This window comes from Orycteropus afer, unplaced genomic scaffold, assembly GCF_000298275.1.
Source record: "Orycteropus afer afer isolate SDZICR_OR568_19922 unplaced genomic scaffold, OryAfe1.0 scaffold00323, whole genome shotgun sequence".
In the NCBI taxonomy this organism is placed as follows: domain Eukaryota; kingdom Metazoa; phylum Chordata; class Mammalia; order Tubulidentata; family Orycteropodidae; genus Orycteropus; species Orycteropus afer.
The window spans coordinates 1414132-1441149 of NW_006921910.1; the positions used below are offsets into that span (position 1 = coordinate 1414132).

The following is a 27018-nucleotide window of genomic DNA, read 5'->3' on the forward strand; positions in this document are numbered from 1 at the left end:
GACTATGGTCCCAAGCCCACAGGTTCAACTACTCAGTCCCTGTTGGTAGCTGGCTGTGACCAAGCAGTGACTACAGTCTTGCCCCTTGTCAGCTCTACTATATACCTGGGTATTGTTATAGAACATACAAGTACACTTGTAGAACCATTGTCTGCCAACCCTGTACATGGTCTTGGGTACACTCCCCGCTGCATAGATATACCTAATAGTTCAGGGTGTCCACTCATCTATCCACCTGTATACCCTTGTTTGCTTTCCCTGACAATGCAGTACTGTATGTGCAAAAGGGTTTATCTTTGTTGTCTGTACCTCCCACGTACCTCTCTGTGTCTTCTCTTCTTCAGTGCCACCATGTTGCTCACTCACATTTGGTACATTGCCCTTCTCTTCACCCAAATCAGTACTTACCTCTACCTATCTAACAGTGTTCCCTGCCTTCCCCTCCCACCACTGGTAGCCAACAAAGAAAATTTCCTTCCATATATAAACCTTTCTTTGACTTTTACAGTAATGGACCAGTACAATATTTGTCCTTCTGTGATTGACTTATTTCACTCAGAATAATGTCCTTCAAGTTCATCCACGTTATGAGGTGTTTTGCCGGTATTCTACATCATTCTTTAAGGTTGCGTAGTATTTCGTTGTGTGTATGTACCATAGTTTGGTTATCCATTCCTCAGTTGAGGGACACCTAGGTTGTTTCCATCTTTTGGCTATTGTAAATAGTGCTGTGATGAACATGGGTGTGCATGTTCTTGTGATGGCTCTCACTTCTTTAGGATATATATCTAGTAATGGAATGGCTGGGTTGGCTGATTGATTTTTGGTAAGAGTGCCAAATCCACTTAATGAAGCAAGAATAATTTCTTCAAAAAATGGTGCTGAGACAACTGGATCTGCACATGTAAAAGAATGAAGTCAACTCCTACCTCATACTATATGCAAAATTAACTCAAAATAGATCAGTGACCTAAATGTAAAAACTAAAAGCACAAAACACTTAGAAGAAAACGTGGGTAAATGTCATGATCTTATTGGCAATAGATCCTTACATATGAACGAAAAGCACAAGCAACAACAATAACAAAATAGATAATTTGGATTTCAAAAAGTTTAAAAACCTTTTGTCCATCAAATGACATTACCAAGGAAGTGAAATGATAACCTGTAAATTGAGAGAGAATATTTGGAAACTATAGATTAAGGCCATAATATATAATGAACTTGTACAACTCAACAACAAAAAGATATACAACCCAATTAAATGGGCAAAAGACTTGAATAGACATTTCTCCAAATATAGTACACAGATGGCCAGCAGGCAAATAAAACGGTACTCAGCATCATGGGTCATTAGGGAAATGCAAATTAAAATCACCATGATGCAACTTCATATTCACTAGGATGGCTGTCATAAAAAAAAAAAAAAAGGAAAATACAGGTGTTACCAAGGAGAAATTGGAATCCTCATTCATAGTTGATGGCAATATAAAATAGTGCGATTGCAGTGGAAAACTGGTTGGCAGTTCGTTGAAAAGTTAAATATAGAATTACTGTATAACCCAACAATTCCACTCCTGTGTCTGTATCCAAAAGAATTAAAAGCAGTGACTCAAATAGATATTTGTCACCCCAGTGCTCATTGCAGCAACATTAAGAATAACTAATAGGTGGCAACAACCCATGCAGTGCAGTGAATTGCTTTAATATGGCTTTGCTAACCATGGTCTTGTAACTTCCACAGAATGATTGGGTTGTTGTTGTTATTTGCCGTCGAGTCGCCCCCGATTCATAGTGACCCCTCCTTGGGTTTCCGAGGCAATATCACTACGGAAGTAGGATTGCCCAACCTTCCTTCCAAGGAGTGGTTGGTGGGTTTGAACCTCCAGCCTTCTGGTTAGCAGTCAAGTGCCTTAGGTACTATGCTACCAGGTAGGACTATGCAAATAAAGAAGCTCTGGTAGCACAGTGCCTAATGCATTTGACTGTTAACCAGAAGGCTGGCTGTTCAAACCCACCACCTATTCCATGGAAGGAAGATGGGGTAATCTGCTTCTGTAAAAATTTACTGTCTTGGAAACCCAATGGAGGTTGCTGTGAGTTAGGTTTTTACTTTATGGAAGTAAGGTGTTTATGGACCACCAAGGGGATTGGGTAGTTTTGCTAATGCATGGAACCCTTTTAGAGGATTGGTCACTTTTACTGTTCTACTAGCCTTAAAGGGAGCCAGTTCTAGAGGTTGGAGGGGGCCTCATTATCAAGAAGAGCTGGGAGTTGAGCTTGTCCTTTGGACCCAGGTCCTTGTGCTGAAAACCTAGACTCTGGAGACACAGAAAAAGCTGTAACACTGAAGATGGTAATGACACAGGACAGACAGGATAGGCTTGCTTATCCATGGAGCGAAAGAGCTGAGTGCCTTCAGGCAGGAGGCTTCCTGGTGATCGGGGTACCTCTAGGCACTTACTGGCAGAGTTAAAGAGTTTTGTAACACTTGCCTAAGCAAGGTAGAGCCCAAGCTGAGGACCGAGAACAGAGACCAGAAGTCTAAGGGCCAAGGGCCTAGAGAAAGGCCTGCTTGTGAGCATGGCCAAGAAGAAGCAGTCCTGTTCGAAAAAGTATATCTTGAGTCGTTGCTATTACTTTCCAATTGATTCTGATCCTCAATTATAACCTGTTACTTCCCTAATAAACCCTGTCATTGTGAGTATAGTCTGTGAATATAGTCTGTGAGTTCTGTGTATCCATTGCAACAAATTATCGTACCTAGCAGAGATGTAGAGAGTGCCGTGGGCAGGATGGCTAGTATCAGGATTGGTAAAACGGTTGGAGAGTGGAGCTATGTCTGACCTTCCCTTCATAGGACTAAGCTTTGGGCTTCTGCTTATGGTCATTCTTTCTCTTCCCCCTGAAGTTAGACAAGAACTTCTGCCACTATCATTTTTGCAACCCAACTGTCCACTAACTGATGAATGACTAAACAAAATGTGGTATGTACATACAATGAAATACTATTCAATCACAAAGAGAAATGAAGTTCTGATACATGCTATGACATGGACAAGCTTTGAAAACATTACGCTAAGTGAAGTAAGTTAGATACAAAAGGGCAAATATATATGCTCCCACTTACATGAATATCTATAGTAGGCGATTACATTGAGACAAAAGTTGATTAGAGGTCACTAGGGCTGGGGAGAGAGCTCTGGTAGCGTAGTGCCTAAGGCACCTGATTGCTAACCAGAAGGCTGGTGGTTCAAACCCACCAGCCACTCCTCAGAAGGAAGGTTGGGCAATCTACTTCTGTAGTGCTACTGCCTTGGAAACCCAAGGAGGGATCGCTATGAGTTGGGTCTGACTCGACGGCACATAACAACAACAACAGGGCTGGGGAGAAAGGACTACACACACACACACAGACACACAGCTAAGACAATTGGGAAAATTTGTATATGAACTCCATGTTAGGTAATACTTTGTCATTGTGTGGGAGTTAAATTTCTTGAGAGTACATAAGACATTGTGATTATTTAAGATAATGTCCTATTCTTAGGAAATTCATTAACTATTTAGGGGATAAAATATTGTGAAATCTGTAACTAATTTTCAACTAATTTAGCAAAAAATAATATAAAATTAGATCAGGCAAATAAATAATTAGCAACTGGTGATTCAAGGAGAAAGGCAATTGAGTTTTCAACTTTTAGTATGCTAAAATTTTTTTTAAAATAACTTGGAAAAAGATATAATAAGCTGACATTGGGAGCTCTGATGGCATAGTGCCTAAGGCACTTGATTGCTAACCAGAAGGTTAGAGGTTCAAACCCACCAGCCACTCCTTGGAAGGACGATTGGACAATCTGCTTCCATGGTGATTCTGCCTTGGAAACCCAAGGAGGTGTCGCTCTGAGTCAGAGATGACTTGACGGCACATAGCAACCACAACACCAAGAAGCTGACATTTTATCCGTAAATTATACCTTTTTCCTGTACCCAAAGTAGAATTGCTCATCCTTTTCCCCTAAGTCTCTGCATAATGTGATAAGAGTTGCTTGGGGCCTTGTGGCCCAGTGGGTGAAGGCCTTGAACAAGGAAGGTTGCTACCTGCTGACATCTTTGAGTTTGATGGTTGCACCATCAGGGGCCATTAATAGAAGCTCTTTGGCTTATTTCTAAACCCAGGAGAGTGGCTAAGGAGCAACAGGGATTCAGTGACTTAAAGTTTGATGAGCCCTTCTGCCTTAGAGAGCTAATACCTGAGATTAAAAGGTGATGGAACATGAGGAATTTCTGCTCAACAACAAAAGCTGCCTTAGTTTCTTTCTTCCCCCCTCTATTTTTCTTTCTTTCTCTCAGTCCTGCCAGCTTTCTGGGCTCATGCTCCATTTGTATCTGCTACCTTTTGATCATAGGCAGCATTTGGACCTGGGCTGAGTCAGCTGTATGTCTAATTTAGAGCTGCTAGACAAGCTGGCTGGCTGGGAGCTCTGGTAGCATAGTGGCTAGGACACTTGCCTGCTAACCAGACGGCTGGCGGATCAAACCCACCAGCCACTCCTCGGAAGGAAGGTTGGGCAATCCTACCTTTGTAGTGATACTGCCTTGGAAACCCAAGGAGGGGTCGCTATGAGTCGGATTTGACTCGATGGCACATAACAACAACAACAACAGTTTTTATTTATTTTTAAATGGAGGGACTATAAACAGAGTTGATTGTTTCCAGGACAATCTTCACCAGCCACTTTTGGGTGGATCCGTTAGTTACTATGGGATATCCAAATAGTGTGCTACAATGATCTAACCAACCAGTAAACCAACCAATAAATACAACCGTTCATTTCAAAAAAATGAAAATAAAGACCCTGAGGTATGACCTGCTTAGTGAGTTAAATAGTGGGGAGATCAGTATGGCTGATTGCATTTGTGGGGAGAGGAGAAATTGGGGCAGAGAAACTGGTAGGAACTAAGATACAGCAGATCAATTGGCGTGATCATGAAGGACAAGGAGTCTTCAGTAAGGACTTAACGTTCAACAAAACTGGTTTGAACTCTTCCTTCCTCTGCCCCAATAAGAATTAATATTGCAGTCTAACCTACACACACACACACACACACATATATATGTATATATGTATCCCTAAAACTCCAGCATTTTGATAAGCAATATTGGGAGAATTTATCTGATGAGAAATTGCTGACCTTTATAAACATGTTATAAAACCTTGCAGTTGTCAGGGAAATAGCTCAGGGTGCAGAAGAGTATGAAGGGATGGACACTGGGAGGAGGTAACTATGGGGAGGAAGTGGGAGGGGAGCTGCTGCATTGTAAATTTTGGTCAATGACATGAGACAAAGTATATGTGAACTGCTGTATGAAAAGTAAATTTACTCTGTAAATCTTCACCCAAATCCTAATTAAAAAAAAAAACACCTTGCAGTTGTGCTTAGTTTTCATCTCACTTACTCTCCCGCTATCATTTGATAAAAAACATATAAATGGTGAATATGGTGATCTTCATGTGAAACTTGGACAATGAAAAAGGAAGATAGAAGAAGAACTGATCCATTTCAAACTGTGATGTTGGCAAAGAATATTGAAATATATTGTGGACTGCCAGAAGAATGAGAAATTCAGTCTTTGAAAAATTATAACCAGAATGCTTCTTAGAAGTGAGGATGGCGAGCCTTTGGCTCACTTACTTTGGATGCATCATCAGGAAAGACCAGTCACTGGACAAAAACATCATTCTTGGTAAAACAGAGGGTTGGTGAAGGCAAGGGGTGTGTGTGCTTTGGTCAGATGGATTGACACAGTGGCTGAAATAATGAACTCAAACATAGCAGTGATCATGAAATGGCACAAGACTGGGCAATATTTTGTTCTTTTATACAGAAGGCTGCTAGGAGTCAGAGCTGACCAAATGACAACTAACAACAAAAACATTTGTATCAAATTATCTGTTAGTTAGGCTGAAACATCTTGAATGCCACTCACTAAACTGGGAGGTAGATCAGAACCTTTAAAAACAATATACCAGTTGACTGGATTGTCCCATGAGACCATGATCCTAATCCTTCAAATAGAAAAAAACTAGCCCTGTGAGGTGTTTGGTTATGTCTAAGTAGTATCAACAGCTGTATCCCCACACCCTTCTGTTTTCTATTTTAGTTGTTATTTCAACATTTTATAAAACATAGCATTTGCCAATGTGTCCTTTTTCTTATGTATAGTTTAGTAATGTCACGGTAGTGAAGTTGTGCAATTTTTCACCCACGTTTGGTTCCACCTTTCCCATCATTGTAAACAAAGTAACTGCTGCCTAGAGAATGATTGCTCCCACCCCTAGTAGCCATTACTAATCATTAGTCTCCGTATCTTTACCTATTCTTGTCATTTCATAAAAATGAGATCATATACTATTTGTGACTTGTTTTTAAATAAATATTTTATTTCTGTGATTGATCATTGTTGAACATTTAGTTATAATTCATTTTTGCTGCTGTATAGCATTCCATAATATGGATATTCCACAGTTTATCCACTTGCAATTCATGAACTTTGGCTGTTTTCACATTTTTTGGCTATTATAAACAAAACTGCTATAAACATTATTGTAAATGTTGCCTTGGGCACATATGCAGGAAATTGTCTAAGGTAGTGACCTTCAGTCTTTTCAGACCCAAAGCTTTCCTGTTTTTTCTTAAATAACAGCTTTATTGAGGTGTAATTCACATACCATACAATTCACACTTTCTTTTTTTAAAGTTTGGTGATAATATTTAATTAAATGTAATTTTATTTCTGGAAAATTTTTTTTTTTTTTTTGTTGTTTGTTTGTTTTAAACCTTTTGGTTGTGATTTGGGTGAAAGTTTACAGAGCAAATTGGTTTTCCATTCAACAATTCACACATTTTGTTTTGGTACATCGATTGCAATCCCCACAATGTAACAGCACTCTTCCCATTTCCTTCCTGGATTTCCAGTTTCCATTCCTATTTCCTTCCTACACCTTCTTGCTTTCTGTGCTTTATCTCTGGGCATATGCTGCCCTTTTGATCTCTTATAGTTGATTATTCTGAAGAGTGTGTTTCTTCCTAGTGTTACTATTCATCTTTCAGGTCTGTTTATTGTTTGGCTGAAAGTTGATCTAGAAGGGTGGGTTCAGTTCCAGGCCTAAAGGGTGTCTAAGGGCCATAGTCTCAGGGATTCCACCAGTCTCTATCAGACCAGTGAGTCTGGTCTTCTTCATGATTTTGAATTTTGTTCCACATTTTTCTCCCACCCTGTCTAGGACCTCCTATTGTGATCCCTTTCAGAGCGGTCAGTAGTAGTAAGCAGGTATTATCTAGTTCTTCTGGTCTTGGGCTGAGGTTCGCATGGTCCATTAGTTCTTTGGACTAATTTTTTTTCATGTGTCTTTTATTTTCTTCACTCTTCTTTGCTCAGAAATGGGAGAATCCAATAGTTGCACTTTAGATGACTGCTGCAAGCTTTTAAGATCCTGGTTGCTTACTCACCAAAGTAGGATGTAGAACATTGTCTTTATGGACATTTAATTGATTTTTATTATGTATTCAGAGTTGTGCAACCATCACTACTGTCAAATTTTAGAACATTTTCCTCATCCCATAAAGAAATGCCATACCCATTAGTACTCATTTTCCATTTTCCCATTTCCACCAGCCCCCTGTAACTACTAAATGATTTCCTGTCTCTATGGATCTGCTTATTTTGGACCTTTCCAATAAATGGAATTATACAATATGTAGTCTTTTGTGACTAGCCCAAGATCACAAAGATTTATGTTTTGCTTGAAGAATCCTTACCTTAAAATATATGTTTTGGGGGGCTAGGGGGTTGGGCTATGATCTGCTCTGGCATCTCAAACTACCCCACAGATTTGCAGAAATCTCTCCCCCCCCCAAAAAAAAAGCAACAACAAAAAAAAACACCCCAAACTCACTGCCGTCGAGTTGATTCCAACTCATAGCAACCCTCTTTGGGTTTCCCAGGCGGTAAATCTTTACAGAAGTAGATTACCGAGGCTTCCTCCCACAGCGTGGCTGGTGGGTTTGAACCTCCAATTTTCTGGTTAGCAGTCAAATGCCTTCCCCTAGAAGGCAGTAATATTCTCATCCAAAGCCACTGTTTAAGGGATTGTGTTTTAAAAAAGCAACTCAATGCTGTCGAGTTGATTTGACTCACAATGACCCCTCCTTGGGTTTCTGAGACGGTATCTCTACGGAAGTAGATCGCCCAGTCTTCCTTCCAAGGAGCAGCTGGTGGGTTATGGGGGTAGAATTTCAGTGTCTTCGGGTATGTAGTAATACTAAATTGTTGTGAAAGTGGTGACCATTTATTATGACTCTCACCAGCAGTATATGATTCTCCTACATTATCTTGCCAACATCTGATATTATTAGACTTTAAATAAATGTTTTTAACCAGTCTGGTAGGTATGAAATATTATCCCATTGTGTGTGTATGTTGTAGTCAGGTTTATTAATGTATAATTCACATATAGTAAAAGCCACTTTTTTTGGGTGTACATTTCTATGGATTCTGTGAATTTTGACAAATGTATATGACCACAACCTACCATTTCTATCATTGTTAAAAGTGACCTCATGCTCTTTATAGTCCTCCCTACTTTCCCAGCTCCCTAGCTCCAGCACTGGCAGCCACTAATCTGTTTTCTGCCTTACAGTTTTCTCTTTCTCAGAATGTCATAAGGGGAATGAAGCAGTGTATAGCTTTTTGTGTCTAGCTTTTTTCATTTAGCATAATGCATTCAAGGTCAATTCATGCTACTGCATGTATCTGTGGTTTGTTCTTTTTTTATTACCGAGTAATATTTCATTATATAAGGTTGAACCACATTTTATCTATCCACTCAGCAGTTGAATGAATTCAAACTAAAATTACAAGATAAGACAATGTATGTAGTAAGTGAAATTTATGCTGTGGGAAAGTCATTTCAATGATAATTAACATTGTGTGATTCACAAGTAATGTCAAGATGCTTTATACACTGCCCATGCTGTTAAAAGTTCATACAAGTAGTGATATCTCTATTCCCATACAAATTTGTGGTGAATATATGCTCCTAGCTCAAGCTAAAGTTCCAGCAGTGCTTTTTAGATCTTGTTGCAAGTATAAAGGAAATTTCCATATTTCAAATTCCATTTAATTGTACAATTTTGGAGCTTCCAACTAACCTTCAGTTGGAGGTACTTAGTCTGCAATATAAAGACATGCTAAATGACAAATATCAAGAGAAAAATAGAATTCTAGAAATACCTTTCATGAGATGAATAAGCTCAATAGAAATCATATGCGTGTGGATTGATACCAGTATTTAAGCAGTATTTATCTGTGTGAAGGAGTCCGCAGGAAGTACGAACAATTAACATGTTTGGCTACTAACTGAAGAGTGGAGGTTTGAATCCAATCAGAGGTTCCGCATAGCAACCCTCTTTGGGTTTCCCAGGTGGTAAATCTTTACAGAAGTAAATTGTTGAGGATTCCTTCTGTGGAGTGGCTGGTGGGTTTGAACCTCCAACTTTCTGGTTGGCAGTCAAATGCCTTCCCCTAGAAGGCAGTAATATCCTCATCCAGAGCCACTGTTCAAGGGATTGTATTAAAAAACAAACAAACAAACAAACAAAAAACAAACTCACTGCTGTCGAGTCGATTTGACTCACAGTGACCCCTTCTTGGGTTTCCGAGATGGTATCTCTACGGAAGTAGATCGCCCAGTCTTCCTTCTGAGGAGTGGCTGGTGATCTACTTCCAAAATAACAGCCACTGAAAATCTTATGGAGCACAGTTCTGCTCTGACATACATAGGGTTGCCTTGAGTTGGAATCAACTTGATGGCAACTGGTAGTTATCTGTGTGAAAAAATATTTTCAAAGGTAAGATATGTAAAACCTCAGTACAGATCAACATTAACAGATGAACATTTGCAGTTGATTTTCATGATGAGAAACACTGACTTTGAACACCACTTAAGTGAAATGTTATAACCTAAAAAATGTAGAAATATATTTTCTCTCCTCTTATATTAGGAGCTCTGGTAGCATAGTGCCTAAGGCACTTGACTGCTACCAGAAGGCTAGCTGTTCAAATCCACCAGCCACTCCTCGGAAGGAAGGGTGGACAATCTACTTCCGTAATGATACCGCCTCAGAAACCCAAGAAGGGGTCGCTATGAGTCAGGTCCGATTTGATGGTACATAACAACAACAACAACCTCTTATATTGATATGTACAAGGAACCCTGGTGGCACAGTGGTTAACCAGCCAGCTACTAAGTAAAAGGTTGGCATTCGAACCCACTAGTTGTTCTGCTGGAGAAAGATGTGGCAATTTGCTTCTGTAAGAAATTTATAGTTTTGGGAACCTATGGTTCTACTCTGCCCTGTGTGATCACTATGATGACAACCAAAACCAAACACTGCTGTCGAGTTGGATCTGACTCATAATGACCTCTCCTTGGGTTTCTGAGGCGGTATCACTATGGAAGTAGATTGCCCAGCCTTCCTTCTGAGGAGTGGCTGGTGGGTTTGAACCATCAGCCCTCTGGTTAGCAGTCAAATGCCTTAGGCACTACGCCACCAGAGCTCCCACTATGATGACAGTGGGTCTGTTTTTTTGGTTTTATATTGGTTCTTTTGGCTGGTTAAGGGCTAAGCTAGTTATATTGGGCTTTTTGCAGAAAACATTTGCTAACCCCTATTCCATTCATATGTTGTGTGTGTGCATGTGTATGCATATATCTATGTCTATGTATCTATATTTATATACCTATACCTATACACACACACATATACCTGTATGTGTGTGTATACCTATATATGTGTATGTGTATATATATGTGTGTATATATTTTTATTCATTTATATACATTTAAATTACTAGTTATAATTGAAATGGTCTTAAATTATTTATGTGTTCAGTTTGAGAACTGGAATTTAAACTTTGTGAAGTTCTTGAGGGTTAGAACATTGTTTTATTCATCACTGTATCCTTGGTGCTTAGAACAGTGCTTATACATAATAGCACTTGATGAATATTTGTTGAATGAGTATTTAAACAATTTTTATTAATCATATACGTAGATAATGACAAATCAGCTTTTTTTCAGCATGAAAATTGTTATGTGAGACAGAATAGCATTGTGATTAAGAATATGGACTCCAGTCAAATTTCTTTTTCAAATCATGATTGACCAATTAAGAATAATAAGGCACCCCCTGGATAATTGTTTAACCTTCTTGTGCTTAGTTTTCTCATCTGCCATATGGGGCAAGTAATTTCATCTCCCTCATGGGGAAGTTTTATAGATTAAATTAAAGTATCATTGTATTTGTATATATATTCTAAATATTATATATATTTATTATAAACCAAAACCAAAGCAAACCCCTTGCCATCGAGTCATAGCAACCCTACAGGAAAAAGTAGAACTGCCCCATAGGTTTATTTTTTCCCCCCATGCCTGAAACATTTATTTGCTTTATTTATTTATTTATTGTTGTGCTTTGGGTGCAAATTTATAAAGCAGATTTGTTTTACATTCAATAGTTCATGCACATTGATTTCACAGCCCCAATTACAATCCCCAACCATAAAAAAAACTCTCCTCCCCTCTCCTCCCTGTGTCCCTCTCCCTTTTTCCTTCTTATCTATGCATTTCTGTCTGTCCAGCTTTCCCTCTGTGTGAATGCTGCTCCTCTGATGTCTCATGGCTGATTGATCTAAGGGGTGCATCTCTCTGGGGTAGGTGTTCTGCATGTAGGTCTTTCTGCTGTTGGGCTAAGAGCCAATCCGTGGAAATGAGTCCATTTCTAGGCCCAAAGGATAACCTGGGACTATAGTCTCGGGGGTTCCACCAGTCTCTATCTGACCAGTAATTCTGGTCATTTTTGTGTTTTTGAATTCTGTCCCACATTTTTCTTCTCACTTTAACCAGGATCTCCAATTATGATCCCTTTCCGGTGGTTGACCTTTTTGGTTGGGCACCATCTAGTTCTTCTGGTTTTGAGATCCTGAAGGCTGAGGTTCTCATGGTCAATCATGTCATTGGACTGTTTCCAAATGACTTTGATTTTCTTCAATCTTTTTGCTCCAGATGAGAAGAGACCAATAATAGTTGCATCTTAGATGGCCGCTTGAAAGCTGTCCATAGATGGGTCTATTTCTGGGTTTTCAAGTCTGTTCCATTGGTCTGTTTGTCTATCATTGTACCAATACCACGCTATGTTGACTACTGTGGCTGTATAGCAGGTTTTGAGATCTGGGAGTGTAAGACCACCTACTTTGTTTTTCTTCTTCAGCAGTGCTTTACTTATCTGAGGTCTCTCCTTTCTGTATGAAATTAGTTGATTGGTTTTTCCATGTCCTTAAAGAATGTTGATGGAATCTGGATTGGGATTGTATTGAATTATTTTAACAGTTTCTGACTGAAAGTCTATTTTTTGTGACATTAGTATAGCCATCCACCTCTCTTTTGGTTATTATTTGCTTGACATCTTTTCCCATGCTTTTACTTTCAATCTATTCATATTTTGGAGTCTAAAGTGAACCTCATTGTTTTGATTCTCTATTGCCATTCTAACAGAAAATTCCATGAATGGGTGGCTTCAGCAAACAGGAATTTATTCTTTTACAGTTTAGGAGACTAGAAGTCTGAGTTCAAAGTGCCAGCTCCAGGGGCTGAGTGAGAGCTCCTCAACCTTGGGCTTCAGCTCTGCCTCTTGCTTCTGGCACACTTGGGCTGCAGATGTCTCTTCACTCAAGCAGCTGCTGGCTGCTGAAGCTGACAAGCCCAAGGTTGACAAGTAAAATGGCACAATCCAAAAATTACCAAACCACACGGCAGGCCACTAATTCAAGTCTATTAACAGTCCCAAGATTGGCAGACAACATGGCAGGCTGCTGAATGATGGCTTGGCTACATGCAGGATTCAAGCATGCCAGAAGCTAAAGACCTTCCTCAAAACTGCTGCTTATATACCGGAAGCAGACCACATCCTTAAGGAAGCTACTTGGCTGCTCCAGTAGATTCCACCATGGAGTTGAATACCAATCTCACGATGGGGAATACCTACATCCAGCTGCCCAGCTACTCAAAACCAGGCCCAGCCACACTGACACATGACTTTAACTACCACCTATTTATCCTGGCTATGTCCTCTTGTTGGAGAGACCCTTTATTTGTTATATAACATCTTTCTTTGTTTCTTTTGTTGGTTTTTGCCTCAATGTTTGCTTTATCAGGAGTCATTATTGCTACTCCTGCTATTTTTTTGGTTTTCATTTGGTTTGTATTTACTTTTCCATTCTTTGATTTTTAACTATATTTGTTTTTGTGTCGATAAGTTATGTCACTAGTAGGCAGGATATTGATGTGTAATGTTTTCTTACCCATTCTACTACTGTCTCTTGATGGTGCCTGTATTTCATTTAAATTAATTATTGATAGGTTTGAATTTACAGTCATTTTGTTGTGTTCCTTTTTTGTTGTTGCTAAAGGTTTCTTTGTTCCATATGTTTTCCAAAATAGGTGCCAAGCTCGTTTTCCAAAATGAGTGCCAAGCTCATTTTGTTTGAGTTTTCTTATCATTTGCTTCATTGCTGTTCTTTTTGTGTTTATTGAATTTTTATGATATTCTTATTTTTTATTTTGATGAGAAGGCTTATTAATTTTCTTAGAGGTTACCCTGTAATTTCTTATTATCTTCCCAAATTTAAAATAGTCCATTCTGTCTTGATGTTGTCTTGACTTCCTCTCTGTTTGGAAAGATGTTGCTCACCATTTATTCCCTCTTTTTGCTTGGTTGTTGTCATCCTTTACAAATTTACATTCTGGTTTTCTATTTTCAGTTTTATAGTTCTGTTTTATTTTTGATATTTCTGTATCTGGGTTAATTTCTGGATGATGGTGTCATGTGTCTTCATTTCAGGTTGTTGTCTTTTACTGTTGGTTCTTTGTCCTTTGGCATCTCTTGTAACCTTGGTCTGGTTTGTACAAACTCCTTTTTATATGGAAATTTCTTTTATATGGAAAAATCTTGCTTTTGCCCTCATATTTGAAGGACAGTTTTGATGGATATGTAATTCTAAGCTGGCAATTTTTTTCCCCCCACAATTTTATGTATGCCATTCCATTGCCTTCTTGCCTGCATGGCTTCTGCCAAGAAACCTGAGTTTAGTCTCATGGGGTTGTCCTTTGCAAGTAAGTTTTCATTTTTCTTGAAGTGCTTTTAGGATTCTTTCTTTGTCTTTGCTTTTAGAAAGTTTGATTATATGTGTCTTGATGGATTTCTTTTGGGGTGTATCTTATTTGGATTTGTTGTGCTTTTTGAATGCATTATCTTTTAAACTGTCAGGATATTATTGACCTTTTCTTCTAACAAACATTGGACAGTTTTCTCTGTCCTTCCTATTCTGAAATTCCAATCACATGTAAATTATTCCTATTGATGGTGAGATACAGTGTTGTTCATTTCTTTTAATATATATATATATTTTTCTGATTGTTTCTCTAACAGATAAGCATTAAGCTATTTATCTTCATTTCCAGTAATTCTGTCTTCCATTGATTAAATTCTACTCCTTTTCCCTTCTAATGTATTATCTATTTCTAGAAATTTTTGTATTGATTTTCTCTATTTCTTTTTACCCACCTCTCATATGTCACTTTGTCATACTCTGGTGGCTTGTGTGTTGCTGTGAGGCTGGAGGCTATGCCATAGTATTTCAGATACCAGCAGGGTCACCCATTGACAGGTTTCAGCAGAGCTTCCAGACTAAGACAGACTTGGAAGAAGGAAGGGGCCATCCACTTCTCAAAGAACTGGCCAGTGAAAACCTTATGAATAGCAATGAAATACTATCTGATACAGTACTGGATAACTTTATGAATAGCCCTGAAACATATGTCCAATATAGTGCTGGCAGATGAGCCCCTCAGGTTGGAAGATACTCAAAATGCAACTGGGGAAGAGCTGCCTCCTCAGAAAGAGCCAACCTTAATGATGTGGATAGAGTAAAGCTTTTGGGACCTCCATTTGCTGATGTGTCACTACTCAGAATGAGAAAAACAGCTGCCAACATCCATTAATAATCAGAACATGGAATGTACAAGGTAGAATCTAGGAAAATTGGAAGCTGTCAAAAATGAAATGGAACGCATAAAGATCAATATCTTGGGCATTAGTGAGCTGAAATGGATTAGTTTTTGGCCATTTTGAATCAAGCAACCATATGTTCTATGCTGGGAATAACAAAATGAAGAGGGATGGTGTGGCATTCATTATCAAAAAGAATGTTTCAAGAGCTATCCTGAAGTACAATACTGTCAGTAATAGGATAATATCCACACACCTAAAAGGAAGACCAGTTAATACTACTACTCTTCAAATTTATGCACCAACCCCCAAAGCCAAAGATGAGGAAATTTAAGATTTTTTTTTTTTAAACCAACATCCACAGTATGAAATTGACCAAACATACAGTCAAGATGTGTTGATTATCACTGGTGATTGGAATGCAAAAGTTGGAAACAAAGAGGGATCACTGGTAGTTGGAAAATATGACCTTGGTGATAGAAATAATGCTGGAGGTCACATGATAGAATTTTTCAAGACCAACGACTTATTCACTGAAAATACCTTTCTTCAACAAAACAGATGGTGGCTATGCATGTGGACTTGCCAGATGGAGTACACAGGAATCACATCAACTACATCTGTGGCAAGAGGTGATGGAGAATCTCAATATGTTCAACTAAAACCAGGCCAGGAGCCAACTGTGGAAAAGACCATCAACTGCTCATTTTCAAGTTCAAGTTGAAGCTGAAGTCAATTAAAACAAGTCCATGAGAGACAAACTAGGACCTTGATTGTATCCCATATAAAGAATAGATTTGATGCATTGAACACCAGTGACCGAAAACCAGAGGAATGGTGGGATGACATCAAGAACATCATCCATGAAGAAAGCAAAAAGTCATTAAAAACACAGGAAAGGAAGAAAAGACCAATATGGATGTCAGAAGAGACTCTGAAACTTGCCCTTGAATGGAGAGTAGCTAAAGCAAATGGAAGAAATGACAAGATAAAAGAGTGGAACAGAAAATTTCAAAGAGCAGCTCGAGGAGACAAAGTCAGTTATTATAATGAAATGTGCAAAGACATGGAATTAGAAAACAAAAGGAAGAAAACACTTGGCATTTCTCAAGCTGAAAGAACTGAAGAAAAAAATCTAGCCTCGAGTTGCAATATTGAAAACGTCTATGGGCAAAACATTGAATGGTATAAGAAACATCAAAAGAAGATGGAAGGAATACACAGAGTCACTGTACTAAAAAGAATTGTTCATCCATTTCAGGAGGTGGCATATGATCAAGAACCAATGGTACTGAAGGAAGAAGTCAAAGCTGCACTGAAGGAAGTGGCAAATAACAAGCCTTCTGGAATTGATGGAATACCCACTCAGAGGTTTCAACAAATGGATACCACGCTGGAGGCACTCACTCATCTGTGCCAAGAAATTTGGAAGACAGCTACCTGACCAACTGCTTTGAAGAGATCCATATTTGTACCCATTCCAAAGAAAGGTGATCCCTTTCTTTATTGAACAATATCATTAATAAGTTATCAAACAATATCGTTAATATCACATGCAAGTGAAATTTTGCTGAAGATAATTCAAAAATGGTTGTAGAAATATATTGACCGAGAACTTCCAGAAATGCAAGCTGGATTCAGAAGAGGACATGGAACGAGGGATATCATTGCTTATGTCACATGAGCCTTGGCTGAAAGCAAATAATACCATAAAGATGTTTACTTGTGTTTTATTGACAATGCAAAAGCATTCGATTGTGTGGATCATAACAGATTATGGATAACATTGAGAAGAATGGGAATTCCACAACACTTAATTGTGTTCATGAAGATCCTGTACATAGACCAGGAGGCTGCCGTTCGAATAGAACAAGGGGATACTGTATGGTTTAAAATCAGGAACGGTGTGCAGCAGGGTTGTATCCTTTCACCATACTTACTCAATCTGTATCCTGAGCTAATAATCTGAGTAGCTACACTATATGAAGAAGAACATGGCATCAGGATGGGAGGAAGACTCATTAACAACCCGTGATACTCAGACAACACAACTTTGCTTGCTGAAAGTGAGGCTGACTTGAAGCACTTACCGATAAAGATTAAAGACTACAGTATGGATTACATATCAATTTAAAGAAAATGAGAATCCTCACAACTGGGCCAATAAGCAGCATCATGATAAATGGAGAAAAGATTGAAGTTGTCAAAGATTTCATATTACTTGGTTCTACAGTCAACACCAATGAAGGTAGCAGTGAAGAAATCTAACTACGTATTGCACTGGACAAATCTGCTGTAAGAAATCTCTTTAGAGTGCTGAAGAGGAAAGATGTCTCCTTGAAGACTAAGGTGTGCCTAACCCAGGCTATGGTATTTTCAATTGCCTCATATGCATATGAGAGCTGGACAGCAAATAAGGAAGACTGAAGAAGAGTAGATGCTTTTAAGTGGTAGTGTTAGTGAAGAATACTGAAAGTACTATGGACTGCCAAAAGAACTAACAAATCTGCCCTGGAGGAAGTACAGCCAGAATGCATGTTGGAAGTGAGAATGGCCAGATTTTGTCTTACCTGCTTTGGTCATGTTATCAGAAGGGACTATTCCCTGGAGAAGGATATGCTTGGTAAAGTGGAGGGTCAACGAAAAAGGGAAAGGGAAGACTGTCAGTGAGATGGATTGACACAGTGGCTCGTACAACAGGCTCAGGTACAGCAAGGATGGTGAGTCTGGCACAGCACTGGGCAGCATTTCATTCTATTGTATATAGAGTAGCTATGAGTAGGAGACAACTCATATCACCTAACAACAACAGCAACAATAACAACAATTTCTATTTTGTTGTATTATTTTCCTGACTTCGCCTTGGGTTTTGTCTTCATTTTCCTTGATTTTGTCTATGATTTCCTTTGTATCATCTTTGTCTTTTTTGAACTCTTTCTTAATGTCCTGAAGATTCCTAAATATAATACTTTTAAATTCCTTATCGGAGTTTCAGTAGTATTTCTTCCTCCAGAGGATTTTATGGTCCTGTATTTTGGTCACTTTCTTGAGCCATCTTATTTCTTTCTTTCTTTCTTTCTTTAGTTAGTTAGTTAGTTAGTTAGTATGATTAGGAATTGTCTTTTTCTGTGAGACTTTGTGGTGTTATTGTATTACTTTGTTTATTGTATGTTGGTTTGGTTCACCCTGCTTTTTCTTTTTGTTTTGTTTCGATATATCCAGGCAATGGGTTGGGGCTGCTACTGTCATGATTAGTTTGGCTACACTGGCGTACTTACCATCTCTTTCCAGGTGGATTTGGTAGTGGGTGGCAGTTTAGGCTAAATTCTTTGATCACTGGTCATGTAGAATAGTTTAGGCTGGGTGGTTGTTGGCTACCATCTGTCATTGATCTAGTTCTGTTGGAAGAGATGGTGACACTTGCCCAGTGTATGGCGTGGCAGATGTGGTGGGTACAGCTGGGTAGAGTCTCTGGTTCCCAACTAATGGGATATAGAAAAAATAAAAGGTGTGGAAAAGGAGGAGAAAAGAAAAATTGAAAAAGGAAATAATAACAAAGAAATAAGAAGAAAGAAAAGAAAAGCAAAAAAAGTGACAGCACTAGCACAAGCTCTAGCTGCCAACCATACAGGTGTGGCATGTATGTATGACTTGGTAGATTCTCTGGCACCCATGTAATGAGGAAAAAAGAAAAAGGGGCAGATAGAGGAAGTTTTTTTTTTTTTTTTTTTTTAAAAGAGAAAAAGGTGAGGATAGGGAAGAAATAAGAAGAAAAGGATAGAAAAAAGGAAAAAAAAAGGTAGTGTAGTACCAGCTTAAGTTCTATCCACAGATATCTCATGCAGCAAGCTCATGACACTTGGTCCACTGGAGCACACCTCAAGCCATTGGGGAAATGGAACAACAGGTCATTGACCCAGAGTAGGGAGAGGGGAAGGTGGGCCAGGCAGAACACCCAGTGAGAGAGGGATCTTAGGGGGGGTTGAGCAGCCTCCTAGTGTGTATGTGTGTGGGAGACTCAGCTTTGGTCATCAAGAAGGTGTGTGGGGTAAAGGGTGCAATTACACCTCTCTGGTTGCTGAACACTGGTATGGGTGTCAATGCAGTCCTGGGCGAGCAGAGTGGGTTACCTATTTCCTACCTTGACCAGAACACTACTTGCAGTAATTACAAATGGCAGTGCTGGGCCGGGCCATTTAGCAGTTCACCACTCCTTATGTTTCCTTGATTGCTATTTTCATCCAGTTCTTCTTTTGATTGGTATTTGATCTGCTTTATTCTCTCTTTGTAGCTGAGGATTCCAGGATTGCTATCTGTATCTGTTTTACTTGGTTTCTTGGGTCTTTGTTGTAGAGAGTCTGGGTAGTACATATGCTTAGTTTTGCTATGTTGGATCCTCATCTCTCTTGCTTGTTTAAAATTTTCTTTTTTCTTTGTCTTTCAACAATTTGAATGTAGTATGCATGGGTGTGGGTGGTTTTTAATTTATCCTTCTTGGTGTTTATTGAGCTGCTTGGATATGTAGATTTGTGCCTTGCATCACATTTGGGAAGTTATCAGGCATTATCTTTTCAAATATAATTTTTACTCCTTTTTCTCTCCTCTCATTTTCTGGAATTACCAATATATATATGTTTATATACTTGATAAATATTCTCCAGGTCTCTTAGGCTTTTATTTTTCTTAATTTGTTTCTTTCTGGTCATGAGGAAAATTTCAATTGACCCAATTTCAAGTTATATAATACTTGTTTCTGCCTGCTGAAATATGCCATTGAAACCTTGTAGTTTTCAGTTATTGTACTTTTTAATTCCAGAATTTCTTTTTAGTTCTTTTTTATAATTTTTGTGTCTTCATTGATATTCTCTATTTGTTCATACACCATTTTTCAGAATTTCCCTTAGCTTTTCCCCATGGTTTCATTTAGCTCTTTGAGAGTTTTTAAGTGACTTAAAAATCTTTATCTAGTAAGTACAGTGTCTGTGCTTTCTTAGGGACAGTTTCTGTTAATTTCCTCTGTGAATAGGCCATACTTTCTTGCATGTCTCCCCACCTTCCCCCTTGAAAAATAGACACTTGGTAGTAACTCTGGAAATCAGATTCTTCCCCATCCTCAGGGTTTATTTGTTGTTTGCTGTAGACTGCAGTTGTTTGTATAGTGATTTTTCTAAACTGTTTTTGTAAAGTCTGTACATTTTGTCATGTCTGGTCTCTGACATCTTTGTTCCTTTAGCTTGTGTTTAGCTAGTGTTTTGACAGAATTTTCTTTCATTGACTATCAGGAAGGAGGAAAAGAGAAAAGAAAGAAAGTCAACCTCTTCATCTTTGCATATTGCTTTTGTGCCGAGAACTCCTTCAGAGCTTATGTGTGCCATTTTCAGCTCTGAATTTCCTTTCCTTTATGCTTGAACTAAGCCTAGAGATCCACCAGAGATGAAAGTTTAGGATTTCTGAGAAGACATGTTATGAGCATGTTTCCTGCCCTGGGCATATGTTTAGCTTTCTAAATTTCCTAGTATCCAAGGGCACCTTTGAATGTCGTGAGTTCCAAAGGAAATGCTCTCAGCTTTTCCTTTCAGGCTTCTGACATTCTATTTTTGCTTAAAGTGTAATTTTTTGTTTCATGTGATAGCAGTTTCTTTATTTCTTTGTTCATTTCTTTTACAGTGTTTACAAGGAATGCCCACACCTTTCCCCTTCGCTACCTTAGTGAGTTCTGAGTTAGGTAAAATAAAAGCAAGCACCTTGTGTCAGTTTTTCAGGTAGACTTAGACAAGTTAGAAGGAGCACTGGTGGCATAGTGCCTAAGGCATTTGTCTGCTTTGAGAATATAGTCTGCTCTGCTTTCTTTGCAGCTAGAGTCTCATCTGGCAATGTGGGCTCCTGGCTTCATGACTGCCACCAAGCAGAGGAGAGGAGGGTGGGGCAAAGATAAATAGAAACGACCTAATGCTTTCCTCGCTTTCCAAAATTACCTCCCCTACTCCAAGGTTCAGGAGCTCTGGTAGCATAGTGGCTAAAGCACTTGACTGCTAACCAGAAGGCTGGCGGTTCAAACCCACCAGCCACTCCTCGGAAGGAAGGTTGGGCAATCCTACTTCTGTAGTGATACTGCCTCGGAAACCCAAGGAGGGGTCGCTATGAGTCGGGGCCGACTCGACGGCACATAACAACAACAACAACAACAACTCCAAGGTTCATTTGATTTATTTTGAGTATTTTCCAATATTTTGATAAAGTTTATTTTGACAGTATTTATATGATTTTTCTGTTTTTTGGTAAGGACGGGCCATGGGGCTTCTACCTATTCTGTCATTTTTTGCTGATGTCTCAGAGAAGGTTTTAATACAGGAACATAGTTATCAAGGTGTTTAAAGCAGGGATCAAGGTGGGTGAAGGAAGGCAGAAGACAGTATTCAGTCATCGTAAGACTGATGCTGCCCATAGGCTGGAGCCTGTGAATCTTGACTCAGCCTTGCTGCTACTGAGCAGAAATCGCATCGTCAATTGTTGTTATGGATTATGTTGCTTGAGCCTGCAGTCACTTGCTGCTGCTGCAGGAGCCAAAAGTAGAATGATCTTTTTTTCTCCTGCTTTCCTCCCTCCTCCCTCTGGAAATCACCTGACAAGAAATCTGGAAACTGTTTTTGGCTTCCAGTCTTACATGATAGTGTTGAAGGACAAGAATGACACCAAGTTTATATATACAGTTTGTGACATGAAAGGGAATACATAAAGGCATTCTAGATCTACCTCTCATGCCCTGAATTTGTATTCCTTTTGTATTTATTGGTACGGGGTTAGTGTTTGTTCTCAGAAAATTTTATGCTTGCTTTTTCTAATAAAATTGTAAGTTCCTTACTGTTTTTATGTTGTTTCTTAAGCTTTCTTATACAGCACAATTACAGTGCTTTAACTGTAGTATGCATTCCCAGTTTGATGAGAATGACATCTGTCATATCTTGCTAGACTTATTAATTTAACTTCTCTAAAGGATGGTGGGATTCACTTTTGTGTCCTCATCATTCACCACCCAACAATAAATGTTTGTTGATAAGAATGATCTCTTTCAGCATATTCAAATCCACATTTCAGGTTCTTAATAAATACATGTGGGTAATAGTTATCATTGTGGCACATATAGAACATTTCCATCCTTGCAGACAGTTCTATCAAACAGAGCTGTATGCATTTGAGACTATTCTAAGATCAAATTCTAATATCAGAATTTTTTTTTAAAAAAAAATCAGGTTTAGTGAGGTATAATTTACAAAGAGTAAAATTCACCTTTTTCAGTGTACAGTTTTGACAGATGTATAGTGATGTAATCATTACCACAATCAAGATAGAGCTCAGTTCCATTGGAGCACACCTCCCCCGCCATACACACAATTTCTTTGTGTCCCTTTTTCAGTAAAACTCTTTCTTGCCCATAGCCCCTGACAACCACTGACCTCTTTTCTGAACTTAGACTTTTGCCTTATTCACAGTATCTTATAAGTTGAATCATACAGTAGATTTCCTTTTGAGTCTAGGTTATTTCACTGAGTATAATAGATAAAAGATTCATCCCTGTTGTTGAATGAATCAGTAGTTTATTCCTTTTTATTGCTGCGTAGTATTTCATTATGTGTGAACCACATTCCAGTTGATGGACATTTGAATTGCCCTGTTTTTAGTGATTATAAGTAAAGCTTTCTTTGTGTAAAGTTTTATTGTATGGCTGTTTTTTTTTTTTTTTTTTCTTGCATAGGAAGCCTCTTTTATTGATGGATTGTCTCCAGAAACCAAAAAAGCTGTGTCCCTACTTTCAGTTACCCCCTACCCCTCCAGGATCTAATATTGTTTTACCTGGAAAGGAGCTCTAAATTGTCTCTGTTTTCCAAGGTGCACGTTTTTCCCTTCTATGTGCAGCCTAATTTAAAAGCTCAGCAACAATACTGTTTGTTTTTCCCTTCCTCCAGTAATGCCTGTTTCGTCTGCTTAGTAACAGCTAGGAGTGGAGGAGGACAGGGGAAGCAGTTGGATAAGTAAGAAAACTTCCAAAATTGACTTCTTCTAACTTCACAAAGGGGAAAGAATAACCATCAGCATCAGCCCAAGGCTGATTCCTGTGAGGCAGAAGTCAGGCATACTTTCACTCACCAACTTTTTTTTTTTTTTTTTACCAATTTTTATACCAACCATCCCTTCCAGACAGAGTCTCTACTTCTCTGCTTGGTTTGATTAATTTGTTGCAATGGCCACACAGAACTCACAGACAATACTCATGATTATGGGGTTTATTAAAGAAGTAACAGGTTACAATTCAGGATCAGAAATGACTTAGGAAACAGTTCTTTGATCAGGATAGCCTCTTCTCAGCCATGCCCTCAGGCAGGCCAGTCTTTTGGGCCTTTGGGCCTTTGGGCCTCCCGGAAGGGCCTTGTCCTGTCCTGACTGGACAAGTGTTACAGAGTTCTTTAGCTCCTGCAGTAAGTGCTCGGAGGTAACCTACTCTGCCAGTAAACTTCATCCCAAAGGTTCTCAGCTCTCTTGCTCTGTGGATTGGTGAGTTTAGCTGCATCAAGTGGCCAGAGGTACCCACTCCACCAGCAAGCCTCCTGGCTAAAGGCACTCAGTTCTGTAGCTCTGTGGGCTGGGAAGCCCATCATGCCATTTCCTGCTGATTGCCTGGTTCTGCTGCTGCCGTTTCTCTACCACTCTTCTTGCCATCTATTACTGTCCCTGGTGTTACTGCTTTCTGTCTCCTGGATCTAGTAGGTTCCCAGTGCAGGGACCTTGGGTCCAAAGCACTCTCTGCTCCCGTCTCCTCTCCTTAGTAGTAGTCATGTCCTCCTTTTCCTCCTCTGGGATGGCAAAACTGATCAACCCCTTGTTAGAGTTCTGTATACATTATTTGCATGATCCTACCCCCACAAGGGGGAGCTCTGGTAGCATAGTGGCTAAGACACTTGCCTGCTAACCAGAGGGCTGGTGGTTCAAACCCACCAGCCACTCCTCAGAAGGAAGGTTGGGCAATCCTACTTCCGTAGTGATACTGCCTCGGAAACCCAAGGAGGGGTCGCTATGAGTCGGGGCCGACTTGACGGCACATAACAACAACAACAACAACAACAACAACCCCCACAAGGGTGCCATGTATCTTATTTGCATCATTAGCAAGCTGTCCAATCCCCTTACTGGGCCACAAGCACCTTACTTTCATAGTCCCACCAATCATTTGATGGGAGTTACAAGACCATGACTAGAAAGGCCATATAAAAGCCATCCTCACACTGCAATAATGGAAACTTCTCTCTTGATGTGTATGAATGCTGAAAGGGAATAAATGAAGTGGGAGATCTGTACTGGCATGGGCATCAGCTTTATATAAATAGTGTAGTAGAGTGCACAGGAGATTGAATGAGACCAGGAAACAGAAAGTCTGGGCTCCTTTCCCTCTCTGCCACCCAAAAACCCCAAAACTGTGTAATTATGTCATTACTCTGTCCCTTTACAAATGTATCTGGGAATTTTCGTGGCGTTGAATTACTTGCCCTCTGAGGTCTTTTCTAACTTACTATGTCTTACTCTCTTGAAAAAGCTTTTTGCCTTGTGATGAAAATTGGGAATCTTGTGTTCATTATAAGATTATTGCTTTGAGAGTAAACTACCAGAACAATTCTAGTATCTAATAAAGCTACAATGGTGTTTTAGGGAAAATCTAGCATTCGCTTTGTATTTTTTCAAAAAGTACTCATAGTATATGTCTTACAGAAACTGACAACTGTGTGATTTTAATATCCTCTGTATGCTTTGTTTTAGGTTGGTACCGAGGTGTGTCAACAAAGAAGCCAAATGTAAAGGTAATGAAAAGTTTATTGTTACCTTTTCAAATGTAGGGGAGGAGCTACCTAATATATTTGTTTAACACTAAATCAAATCTGATTGGCTTTCTTTTTAATCTTTTACAATGCACAGTTATTTTTTCCTATAGTACTGTATCAGACTCTTCTCTGAGTCACCAGTATTAAAATTGTTTTTCTAATGGCACAGAAAATGCAAATATGATCATAGCTTTAAAACTTATCTTGAAAATTCCTGTTTAGGAGATACTTTGTCTTTCAAATAGTTTGATAAAAATAAATTGGTTTATTCTTAGGCCTAGTACTGTGGAACTATGTGAGTAGTTTGAATTTATATCAACAATGCAAAATAGAAAAAAAAAATGGAGTAATATCTAGTTAGATATATCTCTGTTGAGCACAGTGTTCTTGTTAAAATATGAATTTAAACAAGAAATATTGTAAGTTCAGAATACAAATATTATATATCAGTATTTATGTTTATTCCACTACTAATTAGGATTAATTTGATTAAACAAAATATATTTTCATTTGCATTTAAAATACACATAGAGACACTTAGAGACTCTTGACCAGATAGGAATTGTAGCATTCAGAAATACTAGTAAATGAGAAAACATTTATTTCTATAAGACAGTTTTTAAAAAACTCTCAAACTTTAATCTTTTTTGTTGTATAATGCTTGGTGGTAAGAAATATGATTCATAAAGAAAAACTTGGGTGAATGTGAAATATCCTTTTAGCTTTATATTTTCATGACTATGTATTAAAACGACAGTTTTAAAGAGGAGCATGCTAAGAAAATATACACTACTAAATGATTTCAAGAATGATAGTTACTTTGATTTTTCTTCTTTTTGAAAAGTACTTTATTTTGCAGCATATACTCCTGGGATAAAACTTCCCTTGGATTTATAATTTTAGAGACTAAAACAAGTTTTTGAGTCTTAGTGTTATTTTCCTTTGGTGAAATACACACAACACATGTTAGGCTCATCAAAAATATAACTTTCTTAAGAACATGAATAAAGCACAAAAGAATAAGAGAATAAAATAAAATTAAGAAAAAAGAGCAAATATTTTGTTATAATTTTGTACATTTTTCTTTTAATTTTAATTTTTTTAAAATTTTGATTTGGGTGAAAGTTTACAGAGCAGATTCACTTTCCATACAGTAGTTCACATATGCTTTATCTGATGACATTGATGACAATTTACCACAACAGCTCCCCTCCCATTTCTTCCCGATAGTTACCTCTTCCCTGTGTCCATCCTTCCATGCACTCCTGCCCCATGAGCTGTCTGCCTGTGCGTAAACAGCCCTTCTTTCTCCCATGATTTTTCTCTCCAAGGAGTGTATCTACCTCAGGTAAATGTTCAGCTCATATCCCTGTCTTTTGTATGGCTGGAAGCCACAGGTGTTGGTTCAATTCCAGAGTTGAAGGGCAGCGAGGTGCCATAGTCTCAGTGGTTCCACCAGGCTCTATTGGACCAGCAAACCTGGTGCTCCCCCTATATTTTTTTTTCCCAAATGATTTTGAGTTTTGTTCCACATTGTTCTCCCTGTCTATCCAGGATATCCTACATAGATACGCCTCTAAGTGGTTGACAGTGGTAACTGGGCACCATCTAGTTCTTCTGATCTCATAGTCATACGAGCTGCAGATCGCATGGTGTACCACTCGCTAGGGCTAATTGTTTCCATGAATCTTTGGTTTTCTTCATTCTTCTTTGCTCTGGATGAGGAAAGACCCATTGTTGCATGTAGATGGGTGCTTGCAAGCCTTTTTTTTTTTTTTTTTTTAATTGTGATTTGGTTGAAAATTTACAGAGCAGATTCACTTTCCATACAGCAGTTCACATACACTTTGTCTCATGATATTGGCCACAATTAACCACAATGCAACAGCTCTCCTCCCACATCCTCCTGATAGTTACCTCTTCCCTTTGTTCATCCCTCCATATACTCCTGCCCCCTGAGCTGTCTCCCTGTGCATAAGCAGCCCTTCTTTCTCCCATGATTGTTCTCTCCAAG

General features: G+C 38.8%; 1 protein-coding gene across 1 annotated transcript in view; it reads left to right on the plus strand.

The window, feature by feature from the left end:
• DOCK3 (dedicator of cytokinesis 3) overlaps positions 1-27018 on the plus strand; it is a 738119-nt gene that overhangs the window by 88174 nt on the left and 622927 nt on the right. Inside the window, exon 3 of the mRNA XM_007952017.2 lies at positions 24943-24983. Within this exon, the coding sequence (XP_007950208.2) occupies positions 24943-24983 (41 nt within the window). The remainder of the gene's footprint in view (positions 1-24942; positions 24984-27018) is intronic.